This window comes from Solea solea, chromosome 17, assembly GCF_958295425.1.
Source record: "Solea solea chromosome 17, fSolSol10.1, whole genome shotgun sequence".
NCBI lineage: Eukaryota > Metazoa > Chordata > Actinopteri > Pleuronectiformes > Soleidae > Solea > Solea solea.
In genome coordinates this window covers 868,027-882,143 of record NC_081150.1, presented here as the reverse complement: position 1 = coordinate 882,143, position 14,117 = coordinate 868,027, and the positions used below count along the sequence as shown (strand labels likewise).

The window sequence follows — 14,117 nt, the reverse complement described above, 5'->3', positions numbered from 1 at the left end:
AGGGGGTTGAATAATTCTGATTGTAACTATATATTACGGTAAAAGGAAGAATAAATTGAATTAAAAAAACACACAATTATACATTTACACAACATTTAATTAAACACATGTATGAGTGCAGATATTGTACTTAATGTCGTTGTGATTTCTTAATGTCGTTGTGATTTGCACTTCTCGGCCACCGTACTTACCTGTGTAGAAGAGTCCAATAGCTCCAGCTGCAGCCCCTGGTGTGACAACAACACCCTGGTGTGACAACAACACCCTGGTGTGACAGAAGTTACCTCCGAATTTTAGTTTTTTCTTTTTTACTTTATTTAGACAAATAAACTTACAACAGTAAAAAAATAAAAGCTTTATTGTAAAATGATGACATGTCAGTAACCATTTTTTAAGATGCTGAAGGTTCTGTATAGAATATATGTAATAAATGATTATGTATTGTAATGAAACGCTTTTAAAGGTCGCAGGTCGGGCGTTATGAGTGTTGTACGCTAGCGCTTTATTTACTATTTACTTATATTTACTATTGTATATGAATTGGTTTATTTTTTGCTTCAAACAGCAAAAGTTCCTTCTCTCTTTTTTTTTTTTCTCTTCTTTGAGTTGAAAATCACTTCCGTCACATCACAGTACTTCCGTCACGCCAGGGTGTTGTTCTCTTGTTCTCCGGGGCTGCAGCTGGATGCTAGCTACTCGAACAGTCATGCAAAAGACAGCTGCAGTTCACGATAATGGCCAGCAGAGGGCACACGGCGTCATCTCCCGTGTGAGGGCCGCGGGGCCACGCCCCATTCCTCAGCAGGTGCAGCTGATTGAACCATGAACTTTCCTTTATTAGTTTTCTACCTGTGTCAGAAGAAGTACTTGTAGTAGTTGTAGTAGAAGTAGAAGTAGTAGAAGTAGACGGTTTCACTGGCTGCTCCTGTCTTTACTGCGAGACTCTGGGATTATTGAGACACAACAAGAACAGCACGAATGGAGGCTTTATTATGACGAGCGAGGGTTAGAGCGTTCAACCGTACATTGTCACAATGAGTGAGAGCGACGGATGCGCGGACATCCAGGCGAGTGTCAGGGCGTGCTGGGAGCGTTTCCTGGCCTGTTTTAAGAAGCCGGGTCCGGCCGCAGGTGAGAGCAACAGGCCCGAGGACAAAGTGGATCATGTGTTTGAAAACAACGCGCTATCAGAGCCGGGGTTTGACAGCAGAGTTCTCAGCAGCAGCAGCAGCAGCAGCAACAACAACAGCAGCAGCAGCAACAACCACCACAGCAGCAGCAGCAACAACCACAGGAGACAGTCGCTGCCTGGAGAGCATTACATCGCGCTGTATGATTATTCCGCCCGCACTGAGGAGGACCTGAGCTTCCATGCCGGGGACATCCTCGAAGCTCTGGACAAAAGTGCAGGGGACTGGTGGTTCGCCAAAGCCATCACCGGCCTGTCCTCCCCCAGTCAGGGATACATCCCCGCCAACTATGTGGCTCCTGTGGAGAGTCTGGAATCAGAACCGTGAGTCTTTTAAATCCCAGTCATTGTCTGCAAAATCACGTCAAATAAAGTTTATGTCTTTCTTTATTAAGATAGGCTATGCATTAGTGTAATAAGTCAATGTATAATGTTTTATTAAAGTCTGTGATATAAGGTGTAGTTTAGATGTGTGTGAAGGTATTTAAATGAATATAAATATAGGGTGTTATGTCTTAAAAAGATGCAGGAAAAACATGTTTCTCACATTTTCAGGAATTAACTAACTCAGTATACACATACAAATAATACAAATAAAGTGTCTTTATTAACACAGGCTATAAATGAGTGTATGTGTTTTTAAATGTACAACTGTCAACATGAATCTCTGTATGTATACTCCATGTAAAGATATGAAAATGTAGCACAATAGTAAATGTATAGACAAGACTCTCAAAATTGTGTATGTATACATACATACATATCTATCTATCTATCTATCTATCTATCTATCTATCTATATATGTGTGTGTGTGTGTGTGTGTATGTGTGTATGTGTATATGTGTGTGTATATATGTATATGTGTATACTATATATATATATATATATATATATGAGATGTCCTCTCTCACACAGTCTTCAGAGTTAATCATTCTCTGTGACCAGGAAGTCTGAGCTTCCAGGTTAATAATTCCCAGAAAGCACCGGAATGAATCTTCCTTTGAACTGCTGTAATTAAATCTAATGACCGACTCTTTGGCACTAATACTTCAACAAAGTACATTTTTGGCTGCAGTCAGTTTAAAAGACAAAAAGAGAGCTTTGTTATATTCGTTTGTTAAACTAAACCTGGACGGTTGACTCTTTGCTTTTGCAGGTGATGATGTTTTCGCCTGTTCATTACAGTATCGTGCTGATCTGTGTGGAAAATGTAACGTCATGTTAAAGGTCCACCTTGTTTCAGTGGTGCATTGTTGCACCGATCGGCATCTCGGTCAAACCTGTTTCTGCTCAGCTGCATTCTGGTTTTTCCTGCGTCTGTGAACGGGGATAAGTGTTTTTATAACCTAGATTCATTGTTGTCAGAGTTTCACCAAGTCACACATGGACATGACATAACATTAACAAAAGACTTCACAGCAGCGTCTGTAGTGTCTTGTTTTTTCACTATATTTCACAGTTTGACAGACTTTTCCAATTGGAAACTTTACCTTTGAAAACAACGTACTCTCTCACATCAGTGTCCATTGAGAAATCAACATTGTTTGCATCATGTCATGTCACACAGAGGTGATGATCCACTGCTGCCTCCATCACTAAGTGGAAATGTGTTATTTTGAAGTTCTTCATTCAGATTTACTTAAATGACACAAACTGACCAAAGCACACAGCAGCTCCTGTGTCCCCCTGAGTTTAAATATGTAGTACATATACAAGCTTTATTAAGTATACATAAATAATTTAAGTGTACATTACAACAGGGGTAGGTTACAACGGAGAAGGAATGAAGACAGAATGAAGAAAGCAAGGCCACTAAGAAAATGTAGCAAAAGCAAACTTCATTTTGAGATTTTCCCACTCTCCACTTAAAGATCTTGTTTTTTCTCATGTCTCCACTATGATCCATGTTTACAGTCAATGCATTTACATGACAGTAGAAACTTTTTTTTAAAATTACATTTGTTTTGGATTGATGAGGAGTGTCAACCTCTGACCCACAAGTCTAAAAGAAATATCCACTTCTACTTCCTGCTTAAAGGAATCATGCATGTCACACAGGAGTAGGGTCCATAAGTCCTCCATAAATGGAATTTATTTCTGTTGATAAAGGAAACTTAAAGTTTTCCCTGATAAAGGTTTTCAAGGTCACATATTTCCTCCATCAAAAAAACATGCAATCTCCTGACCCTTGTTCTATTTAAAGTTTTTTTACGCAGCAGGAAATGATTTTATTGTTGCCATTATTTTTATAATTGATTCATAGATTTTTTTTTTATATATTTTTTTAAAATAATTAAAACCATCTTTCAGATTTTTCAGCTTCTTAAATGTGAATATTTTCTAGTTTTTTTTTTTTAAACTGAATAATTTTGCCTTGTCGACAAAAACAACACACAACCCTTTGAGAACATCATTGTTTGGTGAATATTTTTTTTCTGCATATTCTGACATTTTACTTAATCCTGAACATAATCAACGGACGAATCAATGATGACAATAATTGATATTTGCAACACTGCTTGCATAGTTTTTGCTGTATGACGGAAGCTGCCGATTTATTTTAACAGCTTAGTTCATGCGATTAGTCAGATTTTCAAACCTCTATACAGTCAACACAAGTTTTAACATTAGTAACAGAAGGTTTTTTATTGTTTTTGCACGGAGGTACATTTTCTTTGAAAGGTTTTTGCTCCACATCAACCAATCACAAAGTGTGTTGCTGACTATGTTGACACAGATTTTAAAGTTCAGTTTATTACAATTTTGTATTTACATACATTTATGGCTCTTTTCCACTATGGTCTCAGCTCGCCTCGAATCGTCTCGGCACAGTTTAGGTTGGTTTTCCACTACAAAATAGTACCTACTCAACGTGGGCGGAGTCATCACTGCACGGCTGCATGAAACTGCTGTGACTTTGTTTTACACGCAACACAAACGAGTTGAGTTGAGGAGATACTATAGTATTGGAAAACGATACCAAGCTGTGTAGAGTCGAGCTGATTAGAGCAACAGTGTGATTTCACTATTGTGTTTATGTGAGTTTTTGAACATCGATGGCGAATTCTATAAGCAAAAGAAATCAGGTTTAGTATACACAAAGAATCCTCGTCAGCATTATGCTTTATTTGACTTCTGGCTTTTGGAGAAAGCAAACTCCCTATACCATAATCCACCAGACTGTGGCTGCTTCCCACAAATATTTTAATACTGAATCTGTTGAATTAATTACAATATTAGTCGTTTGATCCATAAAATGTTGGATAATGGTAAAAAATCCCTGTTTCTCCGTAACTCAGAATTACAATGTGCTCAAATATTATGTCTACAAAAGAGAGGAGCAAAGAAACCAGAATATAATCACATTAAAGAAGTGTATTTATTTTTATATAAACCCTCACTCAAACCAATGAATCTATTAAAATCATTGGTGATTCATTTGGTAGTCGATTACATTATCACTACATTCTTTCTTTTCCTCTATAAATGAAACAAATTGGTAAGTTTTAGGTTGCTTTATTGGATTTAGTGGTTTAGATTGTGCTGCTAGTACAGTAATGTGTTGCTTTAATCAGTGTTTATACTAAAGAAAGGACTGAAATGTGCTTGACCAGCTGTGTTTCTTTGCCTAAATTCTCCCGTTTAGCTGGTATTTCCCCAACACCAAGAGGATAGACGCAGAGAAGATGTTGCTTGCTGGAGGAAACCGGCACGGTGCCTTCCTCGTCAGAAACAGCGAGACTCAAAAAGGAGAGCTCTCCCTCTCAGGTGAGCTCAGATACTGTAACACTGCACCAATGTGTGCAGTGTTTGGATTAGAAATGCCAGAGATATTGGTAGAAATCTTTGTCAGCTCCACTCTGATCACATACCCTGGTATATAAACAGAACAGTATTTCCACCAGAGGAAGCTAAGGTCCTAATCTTAGTCCATTATCAAACAGTTGCTTATTTTTCTAATCGATTAAATATTATTGTTGCAGCCCTAACCAAATGTATTTAGGACTACTCACCAGACTTCTAAGTAACCCCAAGCTTCATTACCAGGAAGTGGACAGACTCTATGGAGATGCTATGCTACTAGCTGAGTAATATGTAACTATTCCTGTTACTGCTATTCCTGGCACTGCTAAATCACTGCTATAACTTTATAATTTAGACTTTGCTCTGGCCTAGTTCCCTCCTCTCACGAGTGGACAGCACCTGATGGTTAAATCATGGTTTCTTACCTTAGGCTGTTTGTGAAGAAGACATTCTACATTCTTATCTAAGTGAGTCATTGCACTTCATGTGTATCTTTACCATGGAATAAGATTTTTCTTCATCAGTGTTAATATTGTGGCAGCTGCTGCACATAAATCTGCACGTCGTGCTGGGAATTGTAAAAACTCTAGAGTACAGTGGCTGAGAAGACAGATGTGCTTTCACACATGTAAAAGAATTTGGCCATGAGCATCCCACACTGGCTTACATGGCGGTACAGTGGCTAACATTGGCATCCCAGACCACCTCTAAATGTGGTTTGATGGATCAGATCTCACACATTTTGGGTATGTTCACACCTGAACTTTGTGCTGTCCACTTTCTTGTCAGGATTTACTTGACCAAATCAATTTGACACACACATTGCTTTAGCACAAGATGGCAGCCTGTGTAAAACAAGGCCCTCCCCTAAACACAAATAAAAGGCTTATTCCAAGACTTTACTATGAAGCGATGATACAATTAAGCAATATATTTCTGGGTAGTTGAGTTTCTACCAATAAACCATGCAACACACCACACCTGATTATGATACTAGTCGTGAGGTCCTGAACTGACTGGAACAATGAAGGCTGCCCCTTGTGGCAATCACTAGGACTGTATATTGGTGAGCTAGATTTTCAAGTCACTCAAGTCAAATGTTGATGATTTTTCCCAATTCACGATTGTCCAGAAAAGAGAAATTCACAACAATCAATGTGCGTGTGTAATAAAATTCAGTATAATCCCATTTCTAATTAGGATCGATGTCAAGGTCTGAATGACTATTATTTTTGCTAATATGTGATGTTGGAGGTTGTGTTTTCATCGGCATGGGTTTCTTATCTTTAAGTCTGTTCTGCTCTTAGCCACCACAGTTTTTGACGTATCAATTTTGAATTTTTTGTGATGGGTAAGTGATCACCCAAGCATGTTCCCATTAGATTTTAATGTTAAGAATCGACCCACTGATGATCAAGTGTTCACAAGATCCCAAACACTTACAATGGGCAAAAGTGCAAAACTAAAAGTAATATCTCTGTCAACTTCAATTTAATGTGGGAATTCTCATTTAGCATAGGTGACATCTTAACAGCTATACAGTTAGTGGGTTCTATACTGATCCAAAACCTCTTCTGGATCCAGTGGATCAAAATGTAAACATTTTAGTTGCCAGAATGTAAAACGCACATTGAAACGCTCTGTCAATATTTTAATAATGGCTACATCAATGTGATTGAGTGTTAGCTTCTAGCTTCTGTTAGCTGATTTTCCACAACATTAATTTTATGTTGCGCAATAATGATTAACGTGGAGTGACTAAGGATCCTGATGTGATAATGTTCTGAACAAATCTCTGTGATAAATAACCCAACCTTTAATAGCATGTTAATGTCTTGTCAGTAACTTTCTCGCATGATTTCACGCCACTAGCGTAGCATTGTCCTCTTGTCTGTTTGCTCCTCTGTCACAAAGCGAAGAACATTTCATGCCCGAGCGCCGCTCAGTGATTCATTTGTTCCCTCGATTCACTCAGATGATTGATGGTCTGAAGGTCATCAAGTTAAATAAATAGAGGTCTCCGCTCCCATAAAAGCATCATGATATCTTTATCTCTCCGTGTGCTAATCTGTCTTTCCACTGGCCTTGTTCTTTCCATTACAGCTGAATTCTTTCCAAGCTTTCACAATCACTGACAGTCCAGTTCATTTCACAGTCGATAAGAGCTGCGTTAATTCCCTGTTTTTTTGTTGGGATTTTTTTGTGCATGGATCAGATTTCCGACATTGGGGAAGAAAACCGCTCATCTGGGAAATACTGCAAAGCACTGTTAAACAGTTGTTTTTCTTCCACACCATTAAATTGAACATTTGTAAAATTCCTCTTTGTTTTTTGACCTCGTCAAAGAAGAGGAAGAACAGGAATCCATCAAATGTACTCATTATTACTATTGAGGAAGTCGGATATCAGAATTTTAAATGTCTGTACTTGGCATTGGAAGATATAGAATTTTACTGTCAGGATTATCCTGTCCAAAATAATGTGATTTTATTAATGTGTACATGGGTTCTCCAGTTTCCTCCCACAGTCCACTGTCGCTGTGGCCCTGTGACGGACTGGCAACCGGTCCAGGGTGTACCCCGCCTTTTGCCCTATGGCAGCTGGGATTGGCACATCTTGACATTGCTCTAAAATCACTTTCCATTACTCAGAAATCACAGATAGGACAAATATATCACAGAGAACATTTGTGGAAAATCATAAGTAAGACTTATAAATCATGCCTGGAAAGGGAGGACTGTATGTTGGTGAACCAGACCAAATATGAACAAATAATCTCATTCATCATAATCCTTATAATGAACATTCACCAAATTGACATTTTCATGGGTGCTTTTTATCACATTTGTTTCATTTTTTGTCATGATTTTTTTATCCATCTCTAGTTGGTTCCAACATCAGTAGAATGACACAATTATGTGCTGTGTATTATGATTACCACACCTGTCTTACTTACTGGTTACTGACTAAGTTCTTATTTTCTTCTACTGTCGTCACAGAGCACTGCTTTTGCATCCTCCTTTTGTTCAGAATACAAGGATAATCTACATGTCCAGGCATGTAAAAGTAGGCTGCGCCGATCACTTAAATGTCCACTTTTTGTTTTTTTAAATTGGACATTACATACAAAACTGGGAAACACCCACCTGTTATTACGTGTTTGCATTCTCGTCACCTGATGAAGGACATGATTATAGTGTGCTCATAAAAAAATGTCTACATTGCTTTAGGGCCGTGAGGTAACTCTGTGGTTTGTATAATCCTGGATGTTGAATTGTCTTTCAGTGCTGGACAATGGGAAGGTGAAGCATTACAAGATAAGAAAACAGGACAATGGTCAGTACTTTGTGTCAAGGACAAGGTCGTTTCAAACTCTGAAGGAGTTGGTGGAATATTACTCCAGACAAGCCGATGGCCTTTGTGTGCGTCTGGCTGAACCATGCAAAAAGGTAAAGATGTGGTACAAACGCTATAGACCCTAACATGAACTAAACAAACCCTGGTGTAAAGAAAGGTGCTTTTTGTCCTTATAGATGGAGGCCCCACAGACTCATGGTCTTTCCTACAACACAGTGGACCAGTGGGAGATTGACCGTAAGTCCATCAAGCTGCTGAGGAAGCTGGGAGCGGGTCAGTTTGGTGAAGTGTATGAAGGCATTTGGAACCAAACCACAGCAGTGGCCGTGAAGACCCTCAAACCTGGTATGTGTGTCCAGCCTAACCTCTAATGCATGCTGAGGGGTGTAGTTTGCAGTACATCCCACTGTGCTTCCATCTGTAACCTTATTATAATGAGGTAGGGAAGTGGTTCCTTTTCACAGTTTGGGTTTCCTTGGTTTTCTTGACCCGCGTCAACCCGGGGCCAAATCTGCTACAGAACCTTGAGGAATCTCAGTTGAACACACTTGGTCATTTCGGTAATATTTACAATGTGCTCAAATGAACACACCCACAACATAATACTGAACACACCCGTTGTTGCTGGGAAGGAAACCTTTTAAATTACATGTTACATGACTTTAAATGGAATTGAGTACAATCAGCCAGGGGTGGAGTCAAACTTGCGACCATGATGTCTTTCGCACACAGGGTACCGGTCTTAACCACTGAGCCACTCCCCCCTCCGTGCATTAACACAGTGACTGACTTGGCCAGAGGTGTTTTTTGTCAGGTTTTCTGTCCTTATTTGAAGCCTTTTAAATCCATTAAGAGTTAACTTAGCCTAAGGGGACATATAAAGACATTACTTAACAACCAGTGTGATTTGGCTGAGGGACCTCTTCCAGATGTAAACCATGGTATATGATTGAGGGGAACTATTAATATAAATAACATAACCAGTGTGATTTGGCTTCAGCTCAAAGGCTTGGGCTTCAGGGCCCTCTGAGCCCTTTGACCCCTGAGCCTGTTAGGCCTGTTCAGTCATCCATCCTTGTTGCCGCTGTATAGCATGTGAACACTACACCACATGATGTACAGAGTTAATGCTTATCTTCCAAAACATTACAAATAACCATCAATGAACACTTTTGCCAGGTACGATGGATGCCGAGGATTTCCTCCAAGAGGCTCAGATCATGAAGAGGCTGCGGCACCAGAAGCTCATCCAGCTGTACGCCGTGTGCACCATAGAGGAGCCCATTTACATCATCACAGAGCTGATGAAGAATGGCAGCCTGCAGGAGTACCTTCAGAGTAAGAGAGCGCTTTGTTTTCGCCCACACGTGCGATTAGAAGCGACTGCTACTTTACGATGGGGTCAGAGTCCAGTGATTCTGCTGCTGCAGCGCTTTGAAAACAGTCTTCACTTCCTGTTGCAACAGTCGGGGCCACAACTGAGAAACGGTAACTTGTGGTGGACGAGGGAGCTGCTGGTCGACGATGACAGACATCAGAATCACAACTCGCTGATGGAAACGGCAGTTGATCAACAACTCACAAACTGATATAATGGGCGAACACAGTGGCAGGCATGATTTTAGTGAGCGCTGATGTACAACAGATAAAGACGTGCACTAATGTTCCTCGAGTGTTATCTCTTCTTGGCATGAGGACATGACAAAACTTACATTACCAGCTGATCAGTATGAGTCATCCTAAGTGTATGTGTGCGACTGTATTGGCATGTAAATCAGGGAGCACAGTTTCCTCAGAAACTTGAAATGAAGTCAAACGACTGCTCAGTGTTCTACTCGTCTGAATCCTCATCCAAATGTACAGGAATGTACTTTTATTTTTAGTTCTATGATTTTATTTTGCCAAAGAGCTTTTATTAACAACATGCTGCCAAATTCTCTTTTTTTGCTGTAATGATGGTGTTTTTGTACATTTCCTGGTAAAGTTTAGGGCTGCAATGATAAATAGATTCATTTAGATTATTAATCGATTACTAAATCATTTGTCAACTTAGTTTATAACCTATTTTATTTTCTGGTTTCATCACAGCAATCAGACGATTGTTGATCCACTCCTTTCAAAAATGCCAAAAACATGTTATTTTGTGTATTCAATTTTCAAAATACTTGAATCAGATTGACCCAAGTGGCAACAGTTAACAAGCAGCTCATGTCCTGTGAGATCAGAGTCAATGGACTTTGGTGCAGGGGAGTGAATATACAAGCCTCATTTTCTCGTCAAATTTACCTCATTCTGCCTCATTCATGCTGCTTATGCGTAAAACAGCGACTATGTGTCTGCGTCTCGTAAAAACCAAACCTCAAATAAAGATTACTTTAAACCTTTACTTTAAACAGCTCTCATCAGTGTTGAAATACCTTTGCCATTAGCTAATCCTGGATTGTTGAACCTGTTACAGTCTAATCCCATTGGCTGTTTTCCCCGCAGATGTAACAATCAATAACAATGACGGCTGCATTCCATTTGGCTGTGTCATTTCAAGTTCTCTGTCACTTCCTGGCACAGTCTCAACTTTGTGTACGCTTCTTTAAACCTCACAATTATATAGAGAACGAAGCCCTCTCTGATTGAGTGACAAATACAAATGATCACAAATACAAATTGCTCATTGCTAATTGGAGGCTCTAAATTTACCCCAGCCGTGGGGGGAGGGGGGGTCACATCCGGATGAAATGGGAGGGTTGTGTCAGGAAGGGCATATAGAGGGAGAAGCCAAAAGGGAATAAATAATGATTCTGTTTTTGTGAGTGTTACTCTTTCATTTCCCTTGTGGGAATCAGTAAAGATTTTATGGTATTAATTAATATGCGCCATTTCTGCCTTGATTTCAGAAGATAAGGGTTCTACTCTCCGGCTCTGTGACCAGATAGAGATGGCAGCACAGGTGGCATCGGGCATGGCCTTCCTGGAGGAACAGAACTACATCCACAGAGACCTGGCAGCCAGAAATGTCCTGGTGGGCGAAAACAACATCTGCAAGATCGCCGACTTTGGTCTCGCCAGGGTCTTCATTGTGAGTTTGACTTAGTTCTTTATTCTCTTGATTTGAGCTCTATGATTTCAAGCTAGTTATGAGCCAGGCATTGCAAATGTTCCTCTTAAACCCACTGTGGAGATGTGGATCTTGACACTAAAACTGAATTGTGTGTGTTTTAGAACGAGAGTGTGTACGAAGCCAAACAGGGCACAAAGTTCCCTGTGAAATGGACCGCTCCAGAGGCCATCCACGACAACAAGTTCAGCATAAAATCTGATGTTTGGTCCTTTGGGGTTTTGCTGTACGAGATCATGACCTTTGGCCAGATGCCTTATCCAGGTAAAGACTATCACCTTCCATTCTTCCATTATCCCACTTATCCTTTGAAGGGTTGTAGGAGGAGCTGTAGCCAATTCCAGCTGACATTGGGTGAGAGGCAGGGTTCACCCTGGACAGGTCACCAACCTATCGCAGGACCAGTGAAAGCTGTTAATGACGAGAACACAGAGGGACACAGACGTTCCCTAGATGCCATTAACTGAAGGCAGTGTCCAAATGGACATTTGTATGGACATTTGTACGCACTCAGTCCCTCTGGGTTAATTCCTGGAGAGAGTCTGAAAATGCGTGCTAAACACGAGGCCGAGGTTGAACACAAATCATTTAAGCACTTAGAATGAATTAACTGAACAGATTTAAACAACGTGACTGTTACTCGGGGTTCAGTACCACATCAGAAAACTTTAATTTAAGTGAAGAAATCCGATCCTGCTAGTAACCATGTCTCTCTGGGACTCTTCCAGGCATGTCCAACTACCAGGTAGTCCAGAAGGTTCCCCTGGGACACAGGATGCCGCGCCCCCCGAAATGCCCCCAAGTCATGTATGACATCATGATGGATTGCTGGAAGAAGGACGAACAGGAACGACCCACGTTTGAGACCCTGCAGTGGAAGCTGGAGGACTTCTTTGACCTGGATGTGAACTCGTATGACGATGCCAGCCAATACTAAGACACTAACTAAAAAGAAAGGAAAATGCTGAATACAAGGACTTAAAGTGACGTATTTAATGAAAAGACACTGAAAGGTAATTTAAAATCCATGTGGTAGAATACTGTGACAACAACTGACTCGCTTTTCCTACAGCAACACTCCTGGCTTTGTTTTGTGTGATAACCGAATGCACTTTGAGACGAGGCCACATGCACGTTGAGCCTAACTTGTAACGTTGGCTCTCAAAATGGAAGAGGCCTCTGTCAGCACAGATGAAAAGCTGCAAATCTGTCCATCTCGACCAACCAGTTCTTCTTGCACTCAGCATAGCGCACATTGTTTCCACCAGCTACGTGAGCTTTACTGTAAGTTCCCCGAGAGGATCTGAGAAATGTAATCTGGATCTGAAAATACTTGCTCAGTCTCTTACACAGAGAAGGAATGAGTGGCAGATGATCTCATCTCAGCTAACTCTGCAACACACATGCACTGTATCTGTGGACCTGTTCAGACATGGTATTAACATCCATCCCGAGAGATCCGATGACATGTGTTCAAGCTCAGAGTTCAGGTTGAAATGTGTCCTTTCAATAATTAAGAAAAAGCACTCAGGGATTTTGGTTGAATCCAAAAAAACAAAGTGTCCCAACAAGGCTTTTATTGTGAAATGCACTGCCCATCCCCCTCAAAAAACAATGTCATACTCTAATATTTGGTATAAGGCGTACCATTAAAGCCTTGATCTGGGGGCTGTATGGTCAGATTGATTTAAAACATCATTTTGTCACCGTGAATAGGAAGGATGTAGCATATACTGCACAAGTGAAGTGTGATGTCATCTCAAGTGGTCAAAGGAAATCTATCCAGGATACATGTGTGAATATGTCATATTTAGTGCTGTCAATTTGTGATTGGATTCCTTAGGACAGATGTTTTATACCAGGTCTGAAAGAGGTCTATAGGCAACTGTCTTTGGCTTTGGCTTTAGTAGTCAACTTTAATCCCGTAGCCTGGCTAACACCAGACTGCATCTCAGTCTCATTTGAGAGATGGAGTACGGGTCTGGGAAGAATGTCGTCGCCTCCCCATTTTCAAGAGACTCAAATCTCTGCTTCACTCCACAGTCGTTGGATCACACGATCCAACGACTGTGGAGTGAAGCTCATCTCTTCAGACTACAGGAACACCTCATGGACTTGTTTGTATGGAGCTCTGCAGGTTGATGGATCGTTCATGCACACAAATAACTGGAGCGTAACTATGAGTCCACGTTTTTACAAACCCCGTTTTGTTGTTTTGAACGTTTATAAAGAAACTTTTAAGCTGCAGTAAATCATAAATCATTTGTCTCATGGCAGTGCACATTTTTATCTTATGAACAAGTTATTTTAACTGTCGTTTTTAAAGTGGACAGAGCATCGTAAACGTTTATTTTGCCTTTTCGTTGTGGTTTTCACTCACCGTTTTAGGTAGTGAACTGTGAGGTAACCAGCAGCTTACCTTACTGAAAGCAGCACTGACTCTTCAAGGCAAACAAAGAGTCATTGATCATTCTCTTTATTGGTTCACTATTGGCAGCCATATCATGATATGATGTGATGTATGAAATAAAGATTACTGCAACTTTAAGGGTTGTCATAACTTTCATAATCCAAAGTAAATACATGTAGTTCCATCCGTCCAATATGCAATTAAGGGCCAGTAGTTGTTGCCCAACGCCTTATTCCCCCTCAAA

General features: G+C 40.3%; 1 protein-coding gene across 2 annotated transcripts; it reads left to right on the top strand.

Annotated features, from left to right (window-relative positions):
* The first annotated feature begins 835 nt into the window (after positions 1–835).
* Positions 836–14,011, top strand: frk (fyn-related Src family tyrosine kinase). Of its 2 annotated transcripts, none has more exons than XM_058613446.1 (8): positions 836–1,513; positions 4,837–4,958; positions 8,280–8,443; positions 8,528–8,696; positions 9,531–9,689; positions 11,246–11,424; positions 11,568–11,727; positions 12,192–14,011. In XM_058613446.1, the coding sequence occupies exons 1-8, from the start codon at positions 1,035–1,037 to the stop codon at positions 12,398–12,400; spliced, it is 1,641 nt and encodes a 546-aa protein (XP_058469429.1). In that variant the 5' UTR covers positions 836–1,034; the 3' UTR covers positions 12,401–14,011. The 2 variants fall into 2 exon arrangements, with proteins under 2 accessions (XP_058469429.1, XP_058469427.1); XM_058613444.1 differs by having other exon boundaries at positions 837–1,513; positions 11,243–11,424.
* The last annotated feature ends 106 nt before the right edge of the window (positions 14,012–14,117 follow it).

What these genes read in the sequence shown, in the direction of transcription:
- frk (XM_058613444.1), top strand. Translation starts at nt 1,035, where the DNA reads ATGAGTGAGAGCGACGGATGCGCGGACATCCAGGCGAGTGTCAGGGCG. An exon ending in CGTGAAGACCCTCAAACCTG is followed by an intron (nt 8,697 to 9,530) that starts GTATGTGTGTCC and finishes CACTTTTGCCAG; the next exon opens with GTACGATGGATGCCGAGGAT. An exon ending in GTCTCGCCAGGGTCTTCATT is followed by an intron (nt 11,425 to 11,567) that starts GTGAGTTTGACT and finishes TGTGTGTTTTAG; the next exon opens with AACGAGAGTGTGTACGAAGC.